The 22,685-nt window shown below is 40.8% G+C and overlaps 1 protein-coding gene and 1 long non-coding RNA gene across 3 annotated transcripts in view; one reads left to right on the top strand and one right to left on the bottom strand.

Annotated features, from left to right (window-relative positions):
• Positions 1-22,603, top strand: part of LCLAT1 (lysocardiolipin acyltransferase 1) — a 192,742-nt gene extending 170,139 nt beyond the window's left edge. For both annotated transcript variants that reach the window (XM_006061049.4, XM_006061048.4), the window contains one exon: positions 18,516-22,603. In XM_006061049.4, the coding sequence (XP_006061111.1) occupies positions 18,516-19,018 (503 nt within the window). In that variant the 3' untranslated portion in view covers positions 19,019-22,603. The remainder of the gene's footprint in view (positions 1-18,515) is intronic.
• On the bottom strand, positions 101-20,734 carry LOC123328571. The gene is made up of 3 exons (XR_006543489.2): positions 20,604-20,734; positions 19,851-19,928; positions 101-250 (listed from the first exon to the last, which is right to left on the bottom strand). It is a non-coding gene; the product is annotated as an uncharacterized LOC123328571 (long non-coding RNA).
• Positions 22,604-22,685: the final 82 nt, after the last annotated feature.

The following is a 22,685-nucleotide window of genomic DNA, read 5'->3' as shown; positions in this document are numbered from 1 at the left end:
ACTTGTTATTGTCAGCTTTTTCAGTTCTAGCCATTCTGTTAGGTATGCAGTGGTAACTCACTGTCGTTTCAGTTTGTATTTCCCTAATAATAAAGACGTCAAGCATCTTTTCCTGGATTTACTCGCCTTTCATATACGTTCTTTGGTGATGCCAATTCCATTCTTTTACGTATTCTTGAAAACTGGGCCGTCTTCTTATTACTGAGTTGTAAGAGTTCTTAATATTGGGTTGGCCAAAACGTCCGTGAGGCTGTAAGTAAAAATAATTTTTTTTTCATTTTCATCAAGAATTTTATTGAACAATCTTATTCACTAACGAAATGAACTTTTTGGCCAGCCCAGTATTTTAGATTCAAGTCCTTTATCATATATATGGTTTGCAATTATTTTCTCCCAATCTGTAGCTTATCTTTTCATTTTCTTAAAATTGTTTTATGGAGAGTCAAGGTGTTTAATTTTGATGAAGTACAATTTCTCCAGTGTTTCCTTTCTTATTTTTGCTCTCTGTGACCTAAGAAATTGTTGCCTGATCAGGGTCACAAAGATTTTCTCCTATGTTTCACTATAGAAATGTTACACTTTCGCATTTACATTTACTCCTCTGCTTAGAGCCATCCTTATGTTTTCCAAAGTGTGGCCCTCCAACCCTCTACATCAGATCAGAATCTCCTGCAGTGCCTATTAAAACATGGATTCCTTGATTTCACCCATACACGTTAAATGAGCATCTTGGGAATGAGGTCCAGGACTCCTCACATTCAGCTAGTTCCCCAGGTGACTTAGGCCACTGAAGGCTAATAACCACTGGCACAGCCTCTCTTTCTCAACTAAGGAACAAGTCTCAGCAGTCTGTAGGAATTGCCATAAAATGGTAGCTCTGCATTCTCCATAAGAACCTGTAGCTACTTTCCTCGGATAAATTTAGGAAACAAAGCGTTCACTTTCCGTACAGCTGTCTTTGACAGTTAGGTGACCTTGCTCTTTATTCTCAAAATGCCACTTTATAACTCAAAAGTACAATAAATCTCTAGAAGAAATGTCCTTTCCCAAAATAAAGCCTCAAAAAAGAAGCAATCCTTGACATTCGATATTGCTTAATGTGTATTGTGTCAGTTTCCTAGGCCACCATTAAAAAAATCACTACATATTTGATGCCTTAAAAATAAAAAAGATAAGTCTGAAATCTAGGTACTGGCAGGGGCCATACCCTTGCCCAAAGCTCTAAGGGAGAATCTTTCCTAGCCTGTGCTAGCTTGTTGGCTCCTGGCATTCCTTAGCTTGGCTACATAACTCTAGTCCTCCCAGCATCTTTACATGATCCCCTGTTCTGTCTTAAAAGGACATTTTTTAAGGTGCATTTAAAGTCCACCTTAATCCACTGTGGTCTCATCTTAGTCCTTAACCTTAATTACATCTGCGAGAACCTATTTCCAAATAAAGTCATATTCTGAAGTTTTGCTGGACAGTAAATTTTGGGGAAGAGAATACTCAACCCACTGTGCTGTGTGTTTAGTTGCTCAGTGGTGTCTGACTCTTTGAGATCGCATGGACTGTAGCCTGCCTGACTCCTCTTGCCCACAGGGTTTCTCCAGGCAAGAATACTAGAGTGGGTTGTCATGCTTTCTTCCAGGGCATCTTCCCAACCCATGGATCAAACCCAGGTCTCCTGCATTGCAGGCAGATTCTTTACCATCTGAGCCACCAGGGAAGCCCAAGAATACTGGAGTGGGTAGCCTATCCCTTCTCCAGGGGAGCTTCCTGACCCAGGAATTGAACAGGGGTCTTCTGGATTGCTGGCTTATTGTTTACTAGCTGAGGTACCAGAAAAAGACCATTCAGCCCACTACATAGACTGATTTACTTCCCTAATTTTTTGTTATTCTTACAGCTCAAGTTTCATAGTAGCTATTCATCCAGATGTTAACTCTCCTTACATTTTTGAATTTAAACAGAAAGTCGAGTTATTACCCAAATGACTTTTTATGCCAATTCATAAGAGTTGATCCCTGGATGGAAGCACTTTTCTCTACTTCCTGTCTCCTAATGAATACCTTCAAAGAAAGCATCTGCTCTTTAATACTTTACTTACTGCAGTGTTCCCATCCTGATTCCCCCTCTCTGGCTCACATGAAGCAGCTGTTTAGTCAACAGTTGGGCTAGATCATCAGCACTGACCTCTGCTTGAGGTCTGACTTGAGGAAATTTGACAGAGTTAACTAGAAAATGAATTCACCTTAATATCTTCCCCCACCACCCAGTCTCCATTGATGCTTTGGGGAGTATTGTTTTGAGAAGTTTGTCAGCACTGAGGAATTTCTGGTTGATGGTTGAGAAATGTTTAGAAGAATCCTTGATCCTTTCTCATCTTAGGAATAAAATACGCTGAAAAAAACAAGTGTTATATAGAACATGCCCTCCCCTGTATCAGCAATTGACTCCTTAGGATGCAAGAAAATAAGTTTTCTGCCTGGAAGAAGATACAGCAGGCCACAGCTATTGAAAACCAGGAATTTTAAGTCTATAAATGTAGATAACCACATGTATGGATTCTGCTCATTTACAAAGGTATAGAGTACTTGGATTCGTTTTCAGTTTGGTGTAATGTTAGCATGTGTCTTTGAACTTTATCCACAGAAAAAAAGAGAGGGAGGGAAGGAGGGAGAAAAAGTACAAAAAGGAAAAAAAAGTACTAAAAGAAAAAGAGGAAATTGTCACCTCTTTTGGTCAGAAGTGTCAAAATTGTATATGATATTATTGGTATGTCTGCTCTGTTCTTTGAAACACATCTTTCTGAACTGCACAAAGTCCATTTTCTTTTTCTCATTTTAAACTTCAGAAGATACTCTATAAATGCTGTAAGAACAGAGTCTATTGTTCCTTTGTCATATTGGAGGAACCTGAGACTTTTGTCCTTCAGCTGAGCTACACACCGTCTGGTTCTTTATCATTTTGTTGGAAAAGAAGTCCCAGTCCCATTAAATGGTCCTTTCTTCCCTTTTGCATAAGTGAAGACCTGCATTTGAGACTTCACCATTTGAAATTTTGGATATTTCCTGTGTTGACCCATTTCTTTACTACTACCACCTCACTTTACAGGACTCATTAAAACAAAGTAAAAAGAATGAATGAATGACGACTATTCCTACTAAAAGAGTACAAAAGCCATAAAGTTCCCTAGTAGAATATTTAATTTGGTCATTTAGGAGAACAGAATATTAGTGGGTTGTGGAAGAGGGAAGAAGTAGGAAACTTAGCCTTCAGAATAACCTTGTTCAGAAATATCACCTCACACACCTTCCATCAACCAAAAGGACTTTGGGATTGCTAAGCCCCTGCTGTAGAAGGTGTGCAACCATGGTTGGATCTGTCCTGGTTGATGGGGGGAAAAAAAACCAGCAAAACCTTGTAGTAAGATCCTCAATCCCCAGTCAGGCGGAGGTCAAGTTTACTGATTGGGAATTTTGATTTCCGAGTGACTGAAAGCAGGTAACTTAATTCTTGGGTCATCTACGTAGAAGACTAGGCAGGAGGTGTAGCATAAACCTAACCTTGAGACCGATCAGTGTGGCTTCCAGTGCAGAGCTCAGGGCCACAGAAAGGACAAAATGTGTCACCTGCAGCAGAGACCTTCACTTCTACTCTACCTTCTACCTATTTTTGAAGAAACCAACTTGGTCTCTACCCACTAATAAGATCACATCCCCAACCAAATTAACTTTCCCTCTCAAAGGAGACAAGGATGAAACTGCAGCAGACTCTGTGTTATATGCAAAATCACATACACAATAAAGCTATAGAGTAGTAGTGTTAGGCTTTGATTTGGGGCCATACTTTTTACTAGTTTAAACTGTATTGTTACTATTAATTTTCTAGATTTATAAGATTATAATTTACACACTCCACTGTGGTTTAGGTAACTGCTACAAAGTGGATGGTCGGGTCTAGCTTGTGGTTTGGTGAACCAGTCAGTTAAGCTTGTCCTAGGAGGCAGTGGCACCCCACTCCAGGGCTCTTGCCTGGAAAATCCCATGGACGGAGGAGCCTGGAAGGCTGCAGTCCATGGGGTCGCTGAGGGTCGGACACGACTGAGCGACTTCACTTTCACTTTTCACTTTCATGAATTGGAGAAGAAAATGGCAACCCACTCCAGTGTTCTTGCTTGGAGAATCCCAGGGACGGGGGAGCCTGGTGGGCTGCCTTCCATTGGGTCGCACAGAGTCGGACACGACTGAAGCGACTTAGCAGCAACAGCAGGAGTATATAGTTAGAACTGGACATGGAACAACAGACTGGTTCCAAATAGGAAAAGGAATATGTCAAGGCTGTACATTGTCACCCTGCTTATTTAACTTATATGCAGAGTACATCATGAGAAACGCTGGGCTGGAAGAAGCACAAGCTGGAATCAAGATTGCCAGGAGAAATATCAATAACTTCATATATGCAGATGACACCACCCTTATGTCAGAAAGTGAAGAGGAACTAAAGAGCCTCTTGATGAAAGTGAAAGAGGAGAGTGAAAAAGTTGGCTTAAAGCTCAACATTCAGAAAATGAAGATCATGGCATCTGGTCCTATCCCTTCATGGGAAATAGATGGGGAAACAGTGGAAACAGTGTCAGACTTTATTTTTTGGGCTCTAAAATCACTGCAGATGGTGACTGCAGCCATGAAATTAAAAGACGCTTACTCCTTGGAAGGAAAGTTATGACCAACCTAGATAGCATATTCAAAAGCACAGACATTACTTTGCCAACAAAGGTCCGTCTAGTCAAGGCTATGGTTTTTCCTGTGGTCATGTATGGATGTGAGAGTTGGATGGTGAAGAAAGCTGAGCGCCGAAGAATTGATGCTTTTGAACTGTGGTGTTGGAGAAGACTCTTGAGAGTCTCTTGGCCTGCAAGGAGATCCAACCAGTCCATTCTAAAGGAGATCAGTCTTGGGTGTTCTTTGGAAGGAATGATGCTAAAGCTGAAACTCCAGTACTTTGGGCACCTCATGCGAAGAGTTGACTCATTGGAAAAGACTCTGATGCTGGGAGGGATTGGGGGCAGGAGGAGAAGGGGATGACAGAGGATGAGATGGCTGGATGGCATCCCGACTCGATGGACGTGAGTTTGAGTGAACTCCGGGAGTTGGTGATGGACAGGGAGGCCTGGCGTGCTGCAGTTCATGGGGTCGCAAAGAGTCGGACACGACTGAGCAACTGAATTGAATTGAACTGAGGAGTATATAACAGAAATGTATACAAGATCTAATCATTTATATTTTGTATACAACTACAGCAAGACTCTGTTAATCAGAATATGTGAATGATATACTTGAGAATAATATAGTGCAAGACTGAAAGAAAAACACCAAGATCTTTCATTTTTGTAGAATTGATGCCCTTACTAAGTACTGCCTTTACAGACTGGCTGACAGATATGTTTTGTTTCTTCTAGCCCTCCAAGGGAAGCATTATTCCCAGATTGCAGGTGAGGAGCCTGAGGCCCAGGAAGGTTAAGTAACTTGTTCAAGGTCACATGGCTAATAAGACTGTGCCTGGGTACAAACTAGGTCAGTCTGATTCTGCACCTACTGTTCTTAATGTGCAGTTCATAGAAGGTAGAATGGCATAGTGGAAAGGCTTTGTAATCAGCCACAATGATTTCTACTAACTGATCTTCAGCAAGTGACACTTCTTTGTGCCTCAGTTTCCACAACTGCTAAAGAGGGATACCACCACAAAAGTGTTGTCCTGATAAACGCCACAAGGGAAGGGTCTTCCTTTTGTCCACCAGTATACCCCAAATGCCTACAGCTTTTGGTCCTACTGTTGAATCAATTATGCCCGGCACTTAGTAAGCACTCAGTACATGGATAAAAGAGTCTGATGGTCCATGGAGTCGCAAAGAGTCAGACACAACTGAGCAACTTAAGCACATACACACATAATACATAGTAATGTCCAAGTGCATCATTAGGCATCTTCAGTCCTAACCTCAGAGCACAGAGACTCCAATAATGTGCTGTCTCCAATCTCATTTAATTCAAACACTAGCAAATTAGTACAGTATGCATATGCTGACATTTCTGATCTTTTAATCCAGTATTGATTCATGTCCATGGGCTTTGGAACATCTAAACAAATCTGTTGAATCCAACAGTACGATAAATTATATTTTGTTATTGCTCTTGTTTTTTTGCATTGAATTTTGAATGCCTTCTCTAAACATTCTAGCACATGTTTTTTTGTTTTTTAAAGAATAATGAAAACAAAGAGTATGAAGTTTTGAAAGAGAAGGCAGAATAAGTCTGTGTCATCAAAAGCACAGTCTACAGATGCACCAGTGTAAGTAGCAGTTATGCTTAGTAGATCCTGGGAATGAAAAGTTTGAAACCAGAACTCGTCCTTTTCCCATCATAGCACTGTGTGATTTTATCCCTCGCTGTCTGTGTTTGCTCTGTAAATTCTACACTAAAATCCTGGGGGCTAAGGAGACCCAGCGCATGAGCTACATTGGCCTGCCTATAAAATTAGCACCCATGCTCTTTGTCCTTAGTACATAGCAAGAAAAGCTTGCATTCTGTTCAAAATAGACTAATGATATTTTACAATTTTTGAACCAAACACAAATTTTCACCACTCAGATCTGAAGCACAAAGTATAGTATATATGTACATGGATCCTCTACTGTGGTTTTTTTTATTATCTCATGTGTAGACTGACATTCTCACAATTGTTTTAATCTCTTCTGTATTGTGATTTTGCTTCATTTGCTATCTGTGATCTGAAATATGTATGCTCTCTTTCCCCCTTAATCTCCTTCATCGAGTTTAATCTTTTATTCATCAAATACCTAGTTTTTGCATTTGTTTATTCTTTGACTATTTATTTTTGGTGAATTTTGCTAGAATGCTAGAATGTTTAGGGGAGGCATTCAAAATTTAACTATATCCCATTGATTCTCTTTTTCATTCTTGATAAGGCATTCATAATAAAAATTATAACAAAATAGAAGTTATTTAAATGTAGTACTATGTTGCCAAAACTCAACAGTATCTGATATGCTAAAGCATTTAAACCCACATTTTAGTTAATGTCAGATCTGTACTTTTTATTATTAAGCAAATGCTAGTGAAAGCACTGAGAAAAGACCGTAAAGATGAGAAAACTGAACATAAAGCTATGTTTTTGCTGCTGATTGAAAATCTAGAAAGTCAAAGAGTCTAGTAAAAAAAAAAAATCAACTAGACTTAATTTTATGATGTTAAGATGGCTACAAATAAGTTAAATATACACAAACAATTGACTTTCTGTATTCTAAACAGAGAAAAACAATAGAATGGTAAAGACGAGAAATCTCTTCAAGAAAATTGGAACTATCAAGGGAACATTACATACAAGGATGGGCACAATAAAGGACAGAAATGGCAAGGACCTAACAGAAGCAGAAGGGATTTAAGAAGAGGTGGCAAGAATACACAGAACTATACAAAAAACATCTCAGTAACCAATATAACCATGATGGTGTTGTCACTCACCTAGAGCCAGACATCCTGAAGTGTGAAATAAAGTGGGCCTTAGGAAGCATTACTGTAAGCAATGTAATTAGAGGTGATGGAATTCCAGCTGAGCTATTTCAAATCCTGAAAGATGATGCTGTTAAACTGCTGCACTCAATATGCCAGCAAATTTGGAAAACTCAGCAGTGGCCACAGGACTGGAAAAGGTCAGTTTTCATTCCAATCCCAAAGAAAGTCAATGCCAAAGAAGTGCATGAACCAAGAACTTCATGATGTACAAGCTGGATTTAGAAAAGGCAGAGGAACCAGAGATCAAATTGCCAGCATCCGCTCGATCATAAAAAAAAAAAGCAAGAGAATTCCAGAAAAACATCTGCTTCATTGACTAAAGCCTTGAACTGTGTGGAACACAACAATCTGTGGAAAATTCTTAAAGAGATGGGAATACCAGACCGTCTCACCTGCCTCCTGAGGAACCTGTATGCAGGTCAAGAAGCAACAGTTAGAACCAGACATGGAAACAAAAAACTGATTCACAATTGGAAAAGGAGTATGACAAGGCTGTTTGTTGTCACCCTGCTTATTTAACTTCTGTGGAGAGTACATCATGTGACACCTGATGTGACATGTCCAGCTGGATGTATCACAGGCTGGAATCAAGATTGCCAGGAGAAATAGCAACAATCTCAGATATGCAGATGATACCACTCTGATAGCAGAAAGTGAAGAGGAACTTAAGAGCCTCTTGATGAGGGTTAAAGAGGAGAGTGAGAAAGCTGGCTTAAAACTCAGCATTCAAAAATCTTAAGATCATGGCACCCAGTCCCACCACATAGAAGGAGAAAAAGTGGAAATAGTGACAGATTTTATTTTCTTGACCTCTAAAATCACTGCAGACTGTGACGACTGCCACGAAATTAAAAGATGCTTGTTCCTTGGAAAGTAAGCTATGACAAACCTAGACAACATATATTAAAAAGCAGAGACATCACTTTGCTGACAAGGTCCATATAGTCAGAGCTACGGTTTTTCCAGCAGTCATGCATGGATGTGAGAGTTGGAGTATAAAGAAAGCTGAGCACCGAAGAATTGATGCTTTTGAGCTGTGGTGCTGGAAAAGATCTTAAGAGTCACCTAGACTGCAAGGAGATCCAACCAGTCAATCCTACAGGAAGTCAACCCTGAATATTCTTTGGAAGGACTGATGCTGAAACTGAAACTCCAATACTTTGGCCACCTGATGTGAAGAGCCAACTCATTGGAAAAGACCCTGATGCTGGGAAAGACTGAGGGCAGGAGGAGGGGGCAGTAGAGGATGAGATGGTTAGAGAGAGTCACCCACTCAATGGACATGAGTTTGAGCAAACTCTGGGAGATAGTGAAGGACACAGAAGTTCAGCTTGCTACAGTCCTTGGGGTCACAAAGAGTCGGACAGGACTTAATGACTGAACAACAAGCAGTGATTGCCTAAAAGCATTAAGTAGGAACATATATCCCATCCACAATAGTCCAAAGAATTATGAAATTATTTAAGAATAAATTTTAAAGAAAGTCACAAAAGTTTTGTGAAGAAACCTGAAGTCTTGTTGGAAGATAAACTAAGATTTAAGCAAATGGAAATACATTTTTCTTGAAAAAACAATATAAAAGTATCAGTTCTTTTAAATTTCAGTTGCTCAGTCATGTTCGACTCTTTGCAATCCCATGGACTGCAACAGTCCAGGCTTCCCTTTCCTTCACCAACTCCTAGAGCTTGCTCAAATTTATGTCCATTGAGTCAGTGATAACATCCAGTCATCCCATCCTCTTTCGTCCCCTTCTCCTCCTGCCTTCAATCTTTCTCAGCATCAGGGTCTTTTTCAATGAGTCAGTTCTTCACATCAGGTGGCCAAAGTACTGGGGTTTCAGTTTCAGCATCAGTCCTCCCCATGAATATTCAGGACTGATTTCCTTTAGGATGGACTGGTTGGATCTCCTTGCAGTCCAAGGCACTCTCAAGAGTCTTCTCCAACACCACAGCTCAAAAGCATCAATTCTGCAGCGCTCAGCTTTCTTTATAGTCCAACTCTCACTTTTGAAAGAAAGACCATTTCTTTCAAAAGTATAATGTAAATATAATGCAAATACAATTTCAGGTTAAGTTGAGAGGGGGGTGGTTTTTTGTGTTAGAATTGTGTGTGTTAATTTGCTTCAGTTGTGTCCAACCCTTTGAGACCCTATGGACTGTAGCCCACCAGACTCCTCTGTCTATGGGGATTCTCCAGGAAAGAATACTGGAGTTGGTTGTCATGCCCTCCTCCAGGGGATCTTCCCAACCCAGGGATTGCACTCCTGTCTCTTAAGTCACCTTAATTGGCAGGGTTATTTACCTGGTTGCTCTTAAATTTATATTGCAAAATAGGTGCTAGCAGGAGCCCAATACAGTGTGAAAAAGAAAGATTTGCTTTATTACATATTAAGTAACTAAGGAAAGGAATAAACACAGCTCATTGGAGCAAAAGAGAGAAAGGAGACTGGATAGCTGTATATTTGAGAATCTAATATATGACCAAGTGGTATTTCAAAATAGTAGGAAAAAGAGTTATTTAATAAAGGATGCTAGAAAAACAAATGTCTTGAAAGAAAGTAAAGGTGGGTTATAAAATTAAATGAAAAATGTTTTTTCATCTTGTAGAAAACTACAAAGTATACAAACAGTCTAGGGGCTGGAAAGACAAAAGATAGGAATCTAAAAGCTATAACAGAATAAATAATGAACTTGTATAGACACAGACACCCACACATATTGGAAGTATGCCATAAATAATAGCAACAGATAACGGATTTATAAAACTATTTGCAATAAAGAATACGGAGTATTAATAATCCATGGTAAAGAACAAGTTTTGCAAATTGACTAGAAAGAGACAGACAGCCCATAGGAACTGGATAAAAGACATAAAGCCACATTTCATAGACAGCAACAAAATAACCCCATCAGTGACCAGGGAAGCACGAGTGTCAGATGACCAACACTGGTATAAAAGATTTAAAGCATGTATAAAGAGGTCTTACAAATCCATAAGATGACAAATCACTGAATCCCAAAACCTATAGGGAAAACCCTAGAGTATATACCCAGTGATACGTTGTTTTATCTAACCAAAGACATACAAATTAAAACAAAAATGACATATTTTGGCAACTTTCTAAAAGTAGCAATTGCAAGCATTAGTAGAAGCGTGAAAAAGAAAGCACCATCATACATTTCTTGTGTGTTTTTATTAAACTGACCTTTCTGGGGGTCAGTTTCCCATATGCAGGAAAAACCTATTCATATTCTTTGATCCAGCAATTTAACTTACTGGAATTTACCCTATAAAATCTTTATTATTAGTTGCAAAGATACCTATTTAAATATTGATATTTAATATTATGTGAAAACAAATATCTGATAAAGTAATTTTTAATGTTGTATACACATCTATAAAATGATATTTTAGAAAATTATAATGGCATGAATGGAAAGTACTTGTAACAGTTATAAAACAGTATATACAGTATGATCTCATTTTTGAAAGTTTCTGTATCTTTTTTTGAGGCACATGTTTTATATACATGTGTGCATATGAGTGTATGTATGTCTCTCTGTCCTCAGCAAGTGCTATATTGTTATTCGTATCTCGCCTTAATGATCTTCTAATGCACCAATATTGTTGAATTATGGAAAATGTCAACAGGTTCCCATTGTACCTAGAAAATAAAACTTGTTTTGAAGTTCTGTCAGAAGATAGAGATTTGTAATTGAAAAGATTCATGCATTTACACAGAAAACAAAAAGTTCAACAGATTTAGGACAGGAAAGTGAAAATATGTCTCCCTAAAATTGTAGGTAAGAGCTGAATTCCTGGATAAGCATGATTATTCACAGGGATACCATTTTTAGTGTCATCTTTCAGCTGAAAGTTGCTTTTTAAGTGCAGAATGGTTCTTTCTTAGAAAAAGAGTAGACACTAACTTCAGCTTATTAAAAACAGTAACAGCAACCTGGGACAAAGACCAGTGATCCTAGAGCACACGTCATCAGCTTCTAATTCTAAATGCCATCAGAGGATTCAGTTTCTATGCTGAGTTTAAAATGTCCGAGAGATGAGTTATTAGGTTGGAAAAGAAAATGTATCAGGAGATAAATTGGGACCATGATGCACTTGCTTGATATGCTTGGACTTACCTGGAGAGCCAAGGTCAGCCCCTGAACGACTTTACTGCTCTACCGGGGAGAGGAGTGGACAGAATATTAGACAGTAGACCTCAGTGTCACTACAAGAGACTTGTCTGTCTCCCAAAGAGAGGAAATCTAGAGGAAAATGGAAGGTAAAGGATAGCAGCCTAAACCAAGCAGGTGCTGTCAGTGATCTTCCCACGCGGAGCAATAGCAGAGTTTGAGCACACGCCTGCCAAGCCCTTCTGTAGGCCTCCTGCAGTCTTGTTACCAACTGATCCCAAAATCCTATGAGGGTCGCTACTGTTTTCATTTGCATTTACAGATGAGGCTTCTTGTGAACTTGCCAAGTCATAGAGCTGATAAGAGGCAGGGCTGGAAGCCTCCTGACACCACCTTTTGTTCCATATGCATCCAATTTGTACAAGGAAAAATGAATAATGTTCCTAGGAGGGAACAGTAATGTTTTCTCTAACAAAGAAAATGGTACTGTTTGAGCCTTAATACTAGTTGGTTTTAAGTGATTCATGCATGCCCCATTATTTTGAAGCTGAAAGATTTCTTCTTTATTGGTATTTTTTGTCTAAATATATCCAAATCTGTCCATTCAAAGCTGTTCTTCAGAGTGTACTGACTAGTGTCAGTCTGTCATGCTTATTTTTAGCCATGTACTATTCAGTATCAAAGTGGCACAGTGAATGACTGCTTAGTTACTAACTCCCACTTTTATCCTGTTTGTTTTTTTTTTCAATCTAATAAAGTAGTGCACAAAACCAGTGACCTCAGCATTTTAACACAAACACATCTTAGATGACAAGCTGCTTTATTGAAAACTCTCCAATACATATAGGTAGATTTATGGATCTAGATCTAATAGAAAGTGTATGTATAATTTTTTTAAAAGCAGGCATTAAATGAAATTCTAAATTTTTGTATATTTTGCATTTGATTATGGTATAGGGAAAGGAAAAACACTTCAGTTGTTATCAACTTCATTAAAGTTGTCCAACTCTTTGCCATCCCATGACTACCCAGTCCATGGAATTCTCCAGGCCAGAAAACTGAAATAAGTAGCCTTTCCCTTCTCCAGCAGAGAAGGCAATGGCACCCCACTCCAGTACTCTTGCCTGGAAAATCCCATGGACGGAGGGGCCTGGTGGGCTGCAGTCCATGGGATCGCTAGGAGTCGGACACGACTGAGAAACTGCCCTTTAACTTTTCACTTTCATGCATTGGAGAAGGAAGTGGCAACCCACTCCAGTGTTCTTGCCTGGAGAATCCCAGGGATGGGGGAGCCTGGTGGGCTGCCGTCTATGGGGTTGCACAGAGTCTGAAGCGACCTAGCAGCAGCAGCAGCAGCCCTTCTCCAGGGGATCTTCACAACCCAGGGATCGAACCCAGGTCTCCCGCATTGCTGGCAGATTCTTTACCATCTGAGCCACCAGGGAAGCCCAAGAATACTGGAGTGGGTAGCCTATCCCTTCTCCAGCGGGTCTTCCTGACCCAGAAATTGAATCGGGGTCATCTGCATTGCAGGCAGATTCTTTACCAGCTGAGCTATAGGAGAAGCCCCGTTAAAGATCACTTTGGATTAAAAAAGAAAGAAAAATAACATTTCTGTTGTTCTGCCAGTGAACTATATAATTGAATCTTGGCAAACTGGAATTTCTTCTCTTGGTTCTTTCATTTTAAACATACAGATGTGTAAAGACTTGGCCCTCCCCCATTCCTAGTGAGGAGAGCTCTGCTGATAATCATTGGCTCCCTTGCTATTCGGGGAGAACTGCTCTTCTGCATAGGACACTCATGAAGTCCAGGCATGCCTTTTAAACTTCTATTGGTTAAACACAACTGAAGTATTAAGAATTCCCCCAGTCTCAGTCTGAGACTAAAAATTAAGACTTGGAGTATCAAGCAAGTGCTTTTTGTGTTCTAGAGAACAGACATCTCTGGACCCAGCTGAGTGTTGTTCTTCTAACAGAATGGTTGCTTTTCAAAATTATACTGAAGTATGAAACTGTCCAGTAGACACAGCATCAGAAACAGAGCAGATCCATTTTCTAAGCCCCATGTAGGCAGAGAGCATCTAGGCCAGATGGAGCATCTAGATTTTTAATTTAAACTATCTAAAAAGCAATACAATCTTCTAAAAATGGCTTTTACTGATGGCAACCATCATGATTCACATACTGAAAAGTCTCTTGTTCTCATACCAGAAAATTTAAAGGTAGTGTAACTTCTTTGTCATTGCAGGAACTTATCTTAATCTATTATGCATTATTTTAGCTATTAAATTGGTAAATGAAATAAAGGCACATCTCAACTTTTGACTATCCATTTCATTATTGTCACTTACATACGAACCAAGCTCTGCAAGCATGCCCACCCCTGGGAGGAAGATACCTTGTCTGGTAGTAAGGACTCCCCTGGGCTAGAGGCCCCAGGGCAGGCAGGACGTCTTGAACAGATGGTGTGAAAAGTAATCTCTTTTCTTAGCAGTCTTATGTTGATAGAACTCAACATAATTAAAATAATATCTTAGTAGTATTTTAAATACTATTAAATATAAATAGCATTTAAATACTATTATAATACTATTTTAATTATGTTGAGTTCTATCATTCCACAGCTCTAAATTCCAAACAAGCAACTTACAGAAACTTCTGGAATATTGCCTTTTTGTAAGGTGATCTCCCAACACCCTCACCCAAGATTGTTGTAATTCTTTCAGAACCAAGAAGTCACAGAACCAAGTTGCAAAAAGATCCAGTGGAGGAAGTCAGTCTCATTAACTGAATATAGAAGTTGTAGTGCATGCTAACATTTAAGAACTTCCCATGTGCCAGTCTTATGCAAAGAGCCCTGTGTATATAAGTTCACTGAATTGTTTTAACAGCCTCATGCAGAAGGCATGATAATTCCCTCCTGTACCTTTAGATGAGAAGATAGACAGACTATAGATATTGGTAAAATATGTGTTTTTTCTAAGTGTAGGGCAGTATGTTACTAAGGTTCTAAGGAGTCAAAGACATGGTCCTGCCCTTAAGATCCTTGTTTTCCTGGGACACTGGGTTCTCGTGAGCTTCTTATACTGTCCTGCAGGATGGCGGGTGAATGCCCAAATGAGCACATCGAAACATATGTCTTAAGCACTCCCTGCAGGCAAGACCACTTGGCCTGAATACATATGGAAACTCTTCTTAGAACCCTTAGAATTTGAGCTGGTCATTGAATAAAGCTGAGATAAAATATTTCAGGGAAAGAGTCTGAAATATTTGAAGCAGAGCAGTGTCCTTGGCCACTTTGTGAAATAATAGTTTGAACATTTGTCTTATGTGGAAGACATGCGGTCTGTAATTGGTGTCTTCAGGGCCCAGAAGAGCAGTGCCCTGGACAGTGGTATAAAGAAGATGCTTGAATGCAGTATTTTCCCCACTATCCATGCTGGCATCTGTGGACTCAGTTCAGTTCAGTCCCTCAGTCACGTCCAACTCTTTGCGACCCCATGAACCGCAGCACGCCAGGCCTCCCTGTCCATCACCAACTCCCGGAGCTTGCCCAAACCCATGTCCATTGAGTCGGTGATGCCATCCAGCAATCTCATCCTCTGTCGTCCCCTTCTCCTGCCTTCAATCTTTCCCAGCATCAGGGTGTTTTTAAATGAGTCAGCTCTTCGCATCAGGTGGCTAAAGTATTGGAGTTTCAGCTTCAACATCAGTCCTTCCAATGAACACCCAAGACTCATTTCCTTTAGGATGGACTGGTTGGATCTTCTTGCAGTCCAAGGGACTCTCACGAGTCTTCTCCAACACCACAGTTCAAAAGCATCAATTCTTCCGTGCTCAGCTTTCTTTATAGTCCAACTCTCACATCCATACATGACCACTGGAAAAACCATAGCCTTGACTAGATGGACCTTTGACAAAGTAATGTCTCTGCTTTTTACTCAAAGCTAAATTCACGTTAGAGCCCAACATGCTAACGTTATGATTCAGTAACAGCTACAGCAGCTAACATTTGTTGAGAGCTTACTACATATCAGATCCTGTTTTGTGTTTTTACTTATCTCATTTATTCCTCACAACAACCCTAGGAGGTAATTTATAGATCTAGAAAGTAATAAGCCACAGAGATTAATTCATTCACTTATTAAGAAGCAGAGCTAGGATTTGAACCCAAGCAGTCTGCCTCCACAGCCCTCATGCTGTGCACTACAATAAATCTAGAAATTTTTTCACAGAACATTTCTCTAAGTGGTACCATCTCTGTCCCCAAACTTGCTGTATTTTGAGCAGACACTTGTCTGCATGTACACACACACCTCCTACCCTACAGATTGCTAAGAGGAATGCAGAAAGGGGCATCTTCAGTTTCATACTACTATATAGTATGTATTCTATATACTTTGCTACCAATTTGTGTTTATTAATAAATTGGATTATGGATTATGGTTCTGGTTGGTGGGCATCGATGAACAGGCTCTGAGGTCTGCAGGTAGAGGGGGCACTAAAACATTAAACTCACTTGTCAAGGAAAAGTTTGATCAATACAGAGCAGGGTAATCATGATTAATGTTGAATTGACAAAAGGTTGATCAATTTGTAATGCAGGTGAGGTTAACAGGTAAGACATATTACCATCTTAGTGGATGTATCGTGCTCACTGTACCAGTGAGAATTGGTCTTTGGATGCTTGACCAGACAGCCTTCCTTCCTGTGGGTAGGTTCCTGCTATAGCCCACCACCGGGTGGGAGTCAACCAGCCTTTTCTCTAACAGTGGACACATCACCTCTTGACAGCTGTTAAAAAACATCTTCCTGTGATTTCTCACCACAGGACCCATTTCCCTCCTCTGAAGCCGAACAGGCCCGGCCCCTTTTTTCCCCCAGGCCGTCAGGCACAAGTGCACTGGAGTTGCCTCCGCCAACCTTGCATTGCCTCCTCTGCCGCCAGGTAGACAGTGCACAGCGTCCCGAAAGGACTTCCCTCCAGTTCTGAGTGTAAACCTTGTTGATACGGGTATTCTCATTTCTTACGGCATCGCTCTTAAGGGCTGAGTATTTTATAAGACAGTTCTGAAACCAGATTGAAACCTAGTCCTTTCCCTAAAGTAAATCACAGAGGAGAGGAGACTGACTGCCAACATTACAGAGAAATTGAGCACAACCTAATGGTTCGGGGGGAAGGGGAAACGTGATATAAGGTGGGGAATTTGCTTCATATCTTTGTTGTTCTTAAGACTGAGGTAAAATTTGGAGAGAGTGAAACTGCACAGATCTTAAATGTACCATTTCATGAAATCCAAACTCTTAATCAAGATACAGAATGTCTCTGCCCGCTCCCCCCACCCCGAAAATTTCCTCATGCTCCCTTCCCACCAGTCCCCACCCCCACAGGCAACTACTGTTCTGATTTCCACCACAGGTTAATTTTGCCTACATCATAGAGTCCTGTGATGAATCAAGAGTTCACATCAAAAGTCTCTCACTGAAGATAACTTGGTACGGAAGAAAGCAACATTCAGAGATCATGCATCAACACGTTGTGTGTCCTTGGGCCAAAAACTTAACCTTCCTGGGCCTCTTACAGGATTCCATGGGTGATCCTCTTGATTCTTTAAAGATGGCACTCTGGTCACATTTCTAATCTCAGAGATCCCCTCTTCCCCCAGTCCATTCAAGAACCCCAAACAGAAATAAACCTGGGCTCATTCCACCCCCTCCAGTTGAGCACTCTGTCAGGTCAGTTCTTCCTTGTGATTTTTTTTTAACATGCCACTTCCTTTAGTCCCTACCTCCTCTTCATTTCTTGCCTTGTAATGACCAAAGTACTCTTCCAACCTCTTTGCCCCTGGTCCTCTCCAAACTATTCTTGTTACTGCTCTCAAGCTAACCCCTGCTCAAATGAAACAAATACTGGTTCCATGTCTCTTTAAAATCCTTAAGAGGCTCTCTATCACCTACAGACTTGAGTTCCCGTTCTCAAGGTTGACAGTGAGGGCCTTCACTGAATGCCTCCAGTCTAGTTTAGTGCCTTCAGCCCTCCAGTGCTCTCTGCTGGGAGGTTCACCTGCCATGGCTCCCCTTTAGGACACTGCTTGCCTGTCTCCCTGATTCTGCTGTGAGCTCTGGAGTGAAATTAGGGATTGGCATTTTTTGGTTCACTTCTCCATCTCCAACACCTGGCATATGACTTTGCTGAAAACACTTAACCCCACAGTTACTAAACAATGAAATTTTTAAGGATGATGGCATACTAAGTCAGGGTCTCATTCAGTCTCTGAATTCGACTTCACACTGATGTTTCTAGAAATTAGAAAGTCATATGGAAGTTTTCAGGCATGTCTGACCACTGTATCAACTCTGACATGGAGTTTTTCTTTCCAGAAGCCTTCGTAGTGATATTGGGTCAAAAGTAAGAAAGTTTTTTATTTGGAGAGAGGGTGTCTATTGATAGGAGATCTCTAAACAGTGAATCCTATTGGTGGAGAAGAGTTGTGTTCTTTAATTCCTTTCTCAAATCTAATTTAAGGTGCTTATTTAATTCTTTAATGGCAGATTCCTATTTCTAGGAACAAAGATAATTTCTTTCTAAAGGTCTTTGTGGTAATTAGCAAGCAGATAAAAAACTAAGTGACTGGTAAATATTGACGCAAGAGCCCAGGAACACAGGTATTTATAGCCCTTGTTTGTTCATCTTGGTTCACTCTGTCCTGATCTTTTTTTCCCTGCCTTCAGTGTGAATCAGCATTGTTGTCCAGATGGATCTTTATTCCATCTGTATTTTTATCTTTTCCAAAACCTAGGTAAGAACCTTGATGCCGTCCATGACATCACGGTGGCGTACCCTCACAACATTCCCCAGACGGAGAAGCACCTCCTCCTCGGGGACTTTCCCAAGGAGATCCATTTCCACGTCCATCGGTACCCCGTGAACACACTCCCCGAGTCCAAGGAGGACCTCCAGCTCTGGTGCCACAAGCGGTGGGAGGAGAAAGAAGAGAGGCTGCGCTCCTTCTATCAAGGGGAGAAGAATTTTTCCTTCACGGGGCAGACGGTCGTTCCTCCTTGCAAGTCAGAGCTTAGAGTCCTGGTGGTCAAACTTCTCTCCATCCTCTACTGGACCCTGTTCAGCCCCACAATGTGCCTGTTCATCTACCTGTACAGTCTTGTCCGGTGGTATTTTATCGTCATGATTGTCATCTTCGTGCTGCAGGAGAGAATATTTGGTGGACTGGAGATCCTCGAACTTGCATGTTACCGCCTCTTACACAAACAGCCACATTTAAACGCAAAGAAAAATGAGTAAGATGTTTAAGGTTCACCGCGGAAAAGCCTGGGGCGTATTTCGGAAATGTTCTAAGCCTTTGTAAATGGAGATGCATTTTTGCATGACTGTGTCAAATATTTCTTACAACCGTCATTATTTGTTAAAGATATTTTGCACTTAATTTTGTGCAACAATATTGCTACACACGCAATTTTTTTTTTCTTTTTAAATCTCTGAATGTAATTTCAACACTGTGTAGCAGGGAGCAATGGCGGCAAAATTATCACGGGCCGGAGTATTAGTACACAATCATCAGGCTGTTAGCAGTCAAGGTACACACAGATCTCACAGGTCCAGTCCTGCTTCCTGACAAATTCCCCAGATGGGAGGCAGAGCCGAAGCCCCCGAGCACCAGCCCAGATCAAGTGCTGGCACTTGACTGTGGGGGTGAGGGACCCTCCTCCCAGCTCCCTCTCGGCGCTGTCCCTGCACCCCTGTCTATGCCAATCAAACCCTTGCATCCTTCCTTAAGACCAGAAGACAGAAACCCCTTCTCCTAAGCCGAACAAACATTTTGATAGGAAGCCCTTCATTATTCATGAAACCTTGGCATTTAGCCTTGCACTGACCGAGACATCAGAAAACCACCGGTGCCCTTTTCTCATGCAGAAAATAAGACCTAGACGAGTCTCAGGGAGCAACCACAGGCTCTCCACTCAGAACCCTTAGTTTAAATTTTTAAAGCTCGGAGTTCAAACAATTTAGTTCTTCACTTCTGTGTACCTTTGCATATGTAGCACTTGTTTCATTACAGCTTGTTGGCAGGTGTCGCTTTTCTGCATTAACAACGGTATACATCGAAGTCACTTACCTTTTTGAGAACAGTCTGGTATTGCTGTCAGAAACTCACTTTTGAAGTTGTGTCTTGGTTGAAATATTTCTTTAAAACCTGCCACAAAAAGGAAGGTTATTGTATTTTCTACATGTGCATGTGTGTCTAACCTCTGCCACTAAATCAACAACAAAAACACTTGCAGACAGGGCCGTAATGGTTTAACCTAAATTATTCAACCCTTGTAGCCTTGACAAATTTTATTAAAATCAAAATGGTCACAAAAATGAATCCTTTCTTAATGATAGGGATCTCTCTCTTTTTTAGTCTCAGGCTCCCTCTTTCACTAGTAAAATTTCAGCCCACTTTTGACCAGTTGTTCTCCTAAATATTCCTGTCGTTTGGAGTCAATGGAAAATCCAGCAAGCCAACAGTACCAATCTCCTTCTGAGGCAAAAGAAAAAAAAAAAAAGCATGTGGTCGAGGTTTCCACTCCACTGGAGCCTTGCAATTACTTTTTAAATTTTATTTATTTATTTTGTCCTAATGGGAATGCTGGTCAGAGTAGCAGAAAAGATGGGGCAATTAAAAGTCTTGTGCTGTAAAGCAAACCTGCCTGTTTATTCCTGCCTTGAACCAGCTTCAAACACTCTTTCTAGCTTGGTATATACTCTTGGCACAAGTGCTTTCTCCTTAATGACGTCTTATTTTTGCTGGACGGTGATTTCCATCCAGGGAACAGCAGACACAGGCATCGCCAGGAAAGGCAAGCACGCTGTGAGCTGGACTTACCAGGCAGACTTTTCCGGAAGGTCCTGGTTGAGCAGCCCTCTGTCAGCACACCACCCTCACTTGGAGAGTTCTAACTAGTGCCTCTACGGAAGGCCCAGCCTATTTAACTCCTCCCCCAAGGCTGTTTTCAGTACTGCTGGGGCTTCTGATTTGTTACTACCCACATCTGCTCCAGACCCAGCTCTTCAGTGGTTTTTAAGGTGGTTAATTTTTTTAAACCTTCTCTCCCAACCCCCAGTAAAAGAAGTTTTAAATTTAGGTCTTTCTCAGACTTCTTCTGGTTATATTTGGAAACAAGAAATAGTTTAGCAATCAGGATTGCCTTTGTCCTGGGTGAGAGAGAGAGGCTGCACTTTCTACCCTACAGGTGTTTGTAATGTAGGCTGTTAACCCTTCCTCCAAGCTTCTCATGGCTCCTCTGGCTTTAATGGCAGGTCCTCTTTAACCCTCTGAAACCTGTAAAGGGGGAACTCTTCCTTTTTAAAACATGATTTCTTTTGGTCTTAAAAAAAATACAAACATATTTTCTGATAAAAATGCAAGCTCCTTTTTTAGTGCCCAGAACTCATAAGCCCAGAAACTGAGACATTGTACTTGCTCTAAGACTTAGAAATGGTAACTTTAAAAAGAAAAAAGTTGCCTTTTTGGGGTATTTTTTCTGTGTGTTTGGGAGGGTGTGTTTTGTTTGTGTTTTTTAGGGGGGGCGGGGAGGCGGTTGCAATAAGGCTTCTTTTAAAATTGTAATTATTTGTTTTCCTACCCAGCTTTTTCTTCTTTTCTTTAAAGAAATATATGGTCCATGGTTTGGACTCTAAAACGGATAGCAAGTAGAGATTAGTAGTAGTGTCAAGTAGAGGTTAATGCAGCTTCGGTCCTGCTTGGCCCAGGAAGGAGCCCCTCCCCACCTGCCACCCTCACTCTGGACTCAGCAGCCCCTTGTCTGGCTGCATATGGGCCCTCGCTTTCATCTTAAAGCCCTTTCAGTCCATCAAAAGTAAACTCAGTGGAGTTTGAAATATTTACAGTGCTGTGTGTCCACTTGTCACATCGTTCCCATTCGGAAACGTTTTCAGTAAAGCGAGTGTGGTTTATAGGGGACGTGCAAGATTACACTTAAAATAGGAACCTACAAGGAAGGGCACTGATGAGGCCGCAAGTTTTCGCACCAGGCCTCTCTGATGAAACAAGCCCAAAGGAATTGTAAAATTCAGGGGAAGAACATGGTGGAAGACTGAAAGAAAAATAAACGTCAGAGCCCATAATTTAAAGCTCTTCGTAAAATCCTCTCCTTGTTTGTCATGCTACTAAAACACAGCTTCCTCTTGAGTCACTTTGAAATGAGTTACGTCCACAGCCCCAGGTCAGACGTTGTCAACCGTCGACAGCCGAGACTCCAGGGAGACGTTCCCATCTCACCCGGACTTCAAGCGCCTGGCCGTGCCGCCCTTGTGCACTTTTATAACAGAGACTAATGGAGGGAGCCTGTTGGTATTAAATTGTTTACATTTCTTTATATAAATAATGTGCTTTCAGTGCCTTAGTTACAGGTCCTTTTCTTTTTCCTGTTCCAAGAATCCTGCAGAGTGTCTCTTAGGTAAAAGTCTCTTTGCTATTCACAGGGAGAAACATGGTTTATAGAACACTGGTCACTGTGGGCAGTACTACTTTATGATGACATCTGGAAAAGAGAACTTGATGCTGAGGGTAGCGGTTGCCTCAGGGCTGTGATTTATGTCGTAGAAAACAAAGATGCTCTTGTCACATGATGAACTTCAGATTAGATATGGCCCTAAAGTTGTCTTGTGCCGACCTTGTATTCTTATTTCAGAAGAGAAATCTTGGTTTTGGTAATTCATTTTTTAAAAAAGATCATGATGTGCAAAACACTAGGTTTTAAAAATAACTCACAGAATGGCCTTAGTTTTCAATGTTCACTGGTATGTTTGTGAGTTGTGGTCTCTAGTGTCCATCCCAGAATAAAGTGGAATGAATTCAATAGAGTTTACATGTGTGTTGGACTTCTCTTCGTGCAGGGATGACTGACTGGGTGCCATATAGTTACAGTCTCCCCGTGTGTCCTGT

The sequence above is a fragment of the Bubalus bubalis genome, chromosome 12 (assembly GCF_019923935.1).
Source record: "Bubalus bubalis isolate 160015118507 breed Murrah chromosome 12, NDDB_SH_1, whole genome shotgun sequence".
Classification (NCBI taxonomy): Eukaryota; Metazoa; Chordata; class Mammalia; order Artiodactyla; family Bovidae; genus Bubalus; species Bubalus bubalis.
Note: the sequence above shows the minus strand (reverse complement) of the source record. Positions and strands in the feature narration are given on the sequence as shown.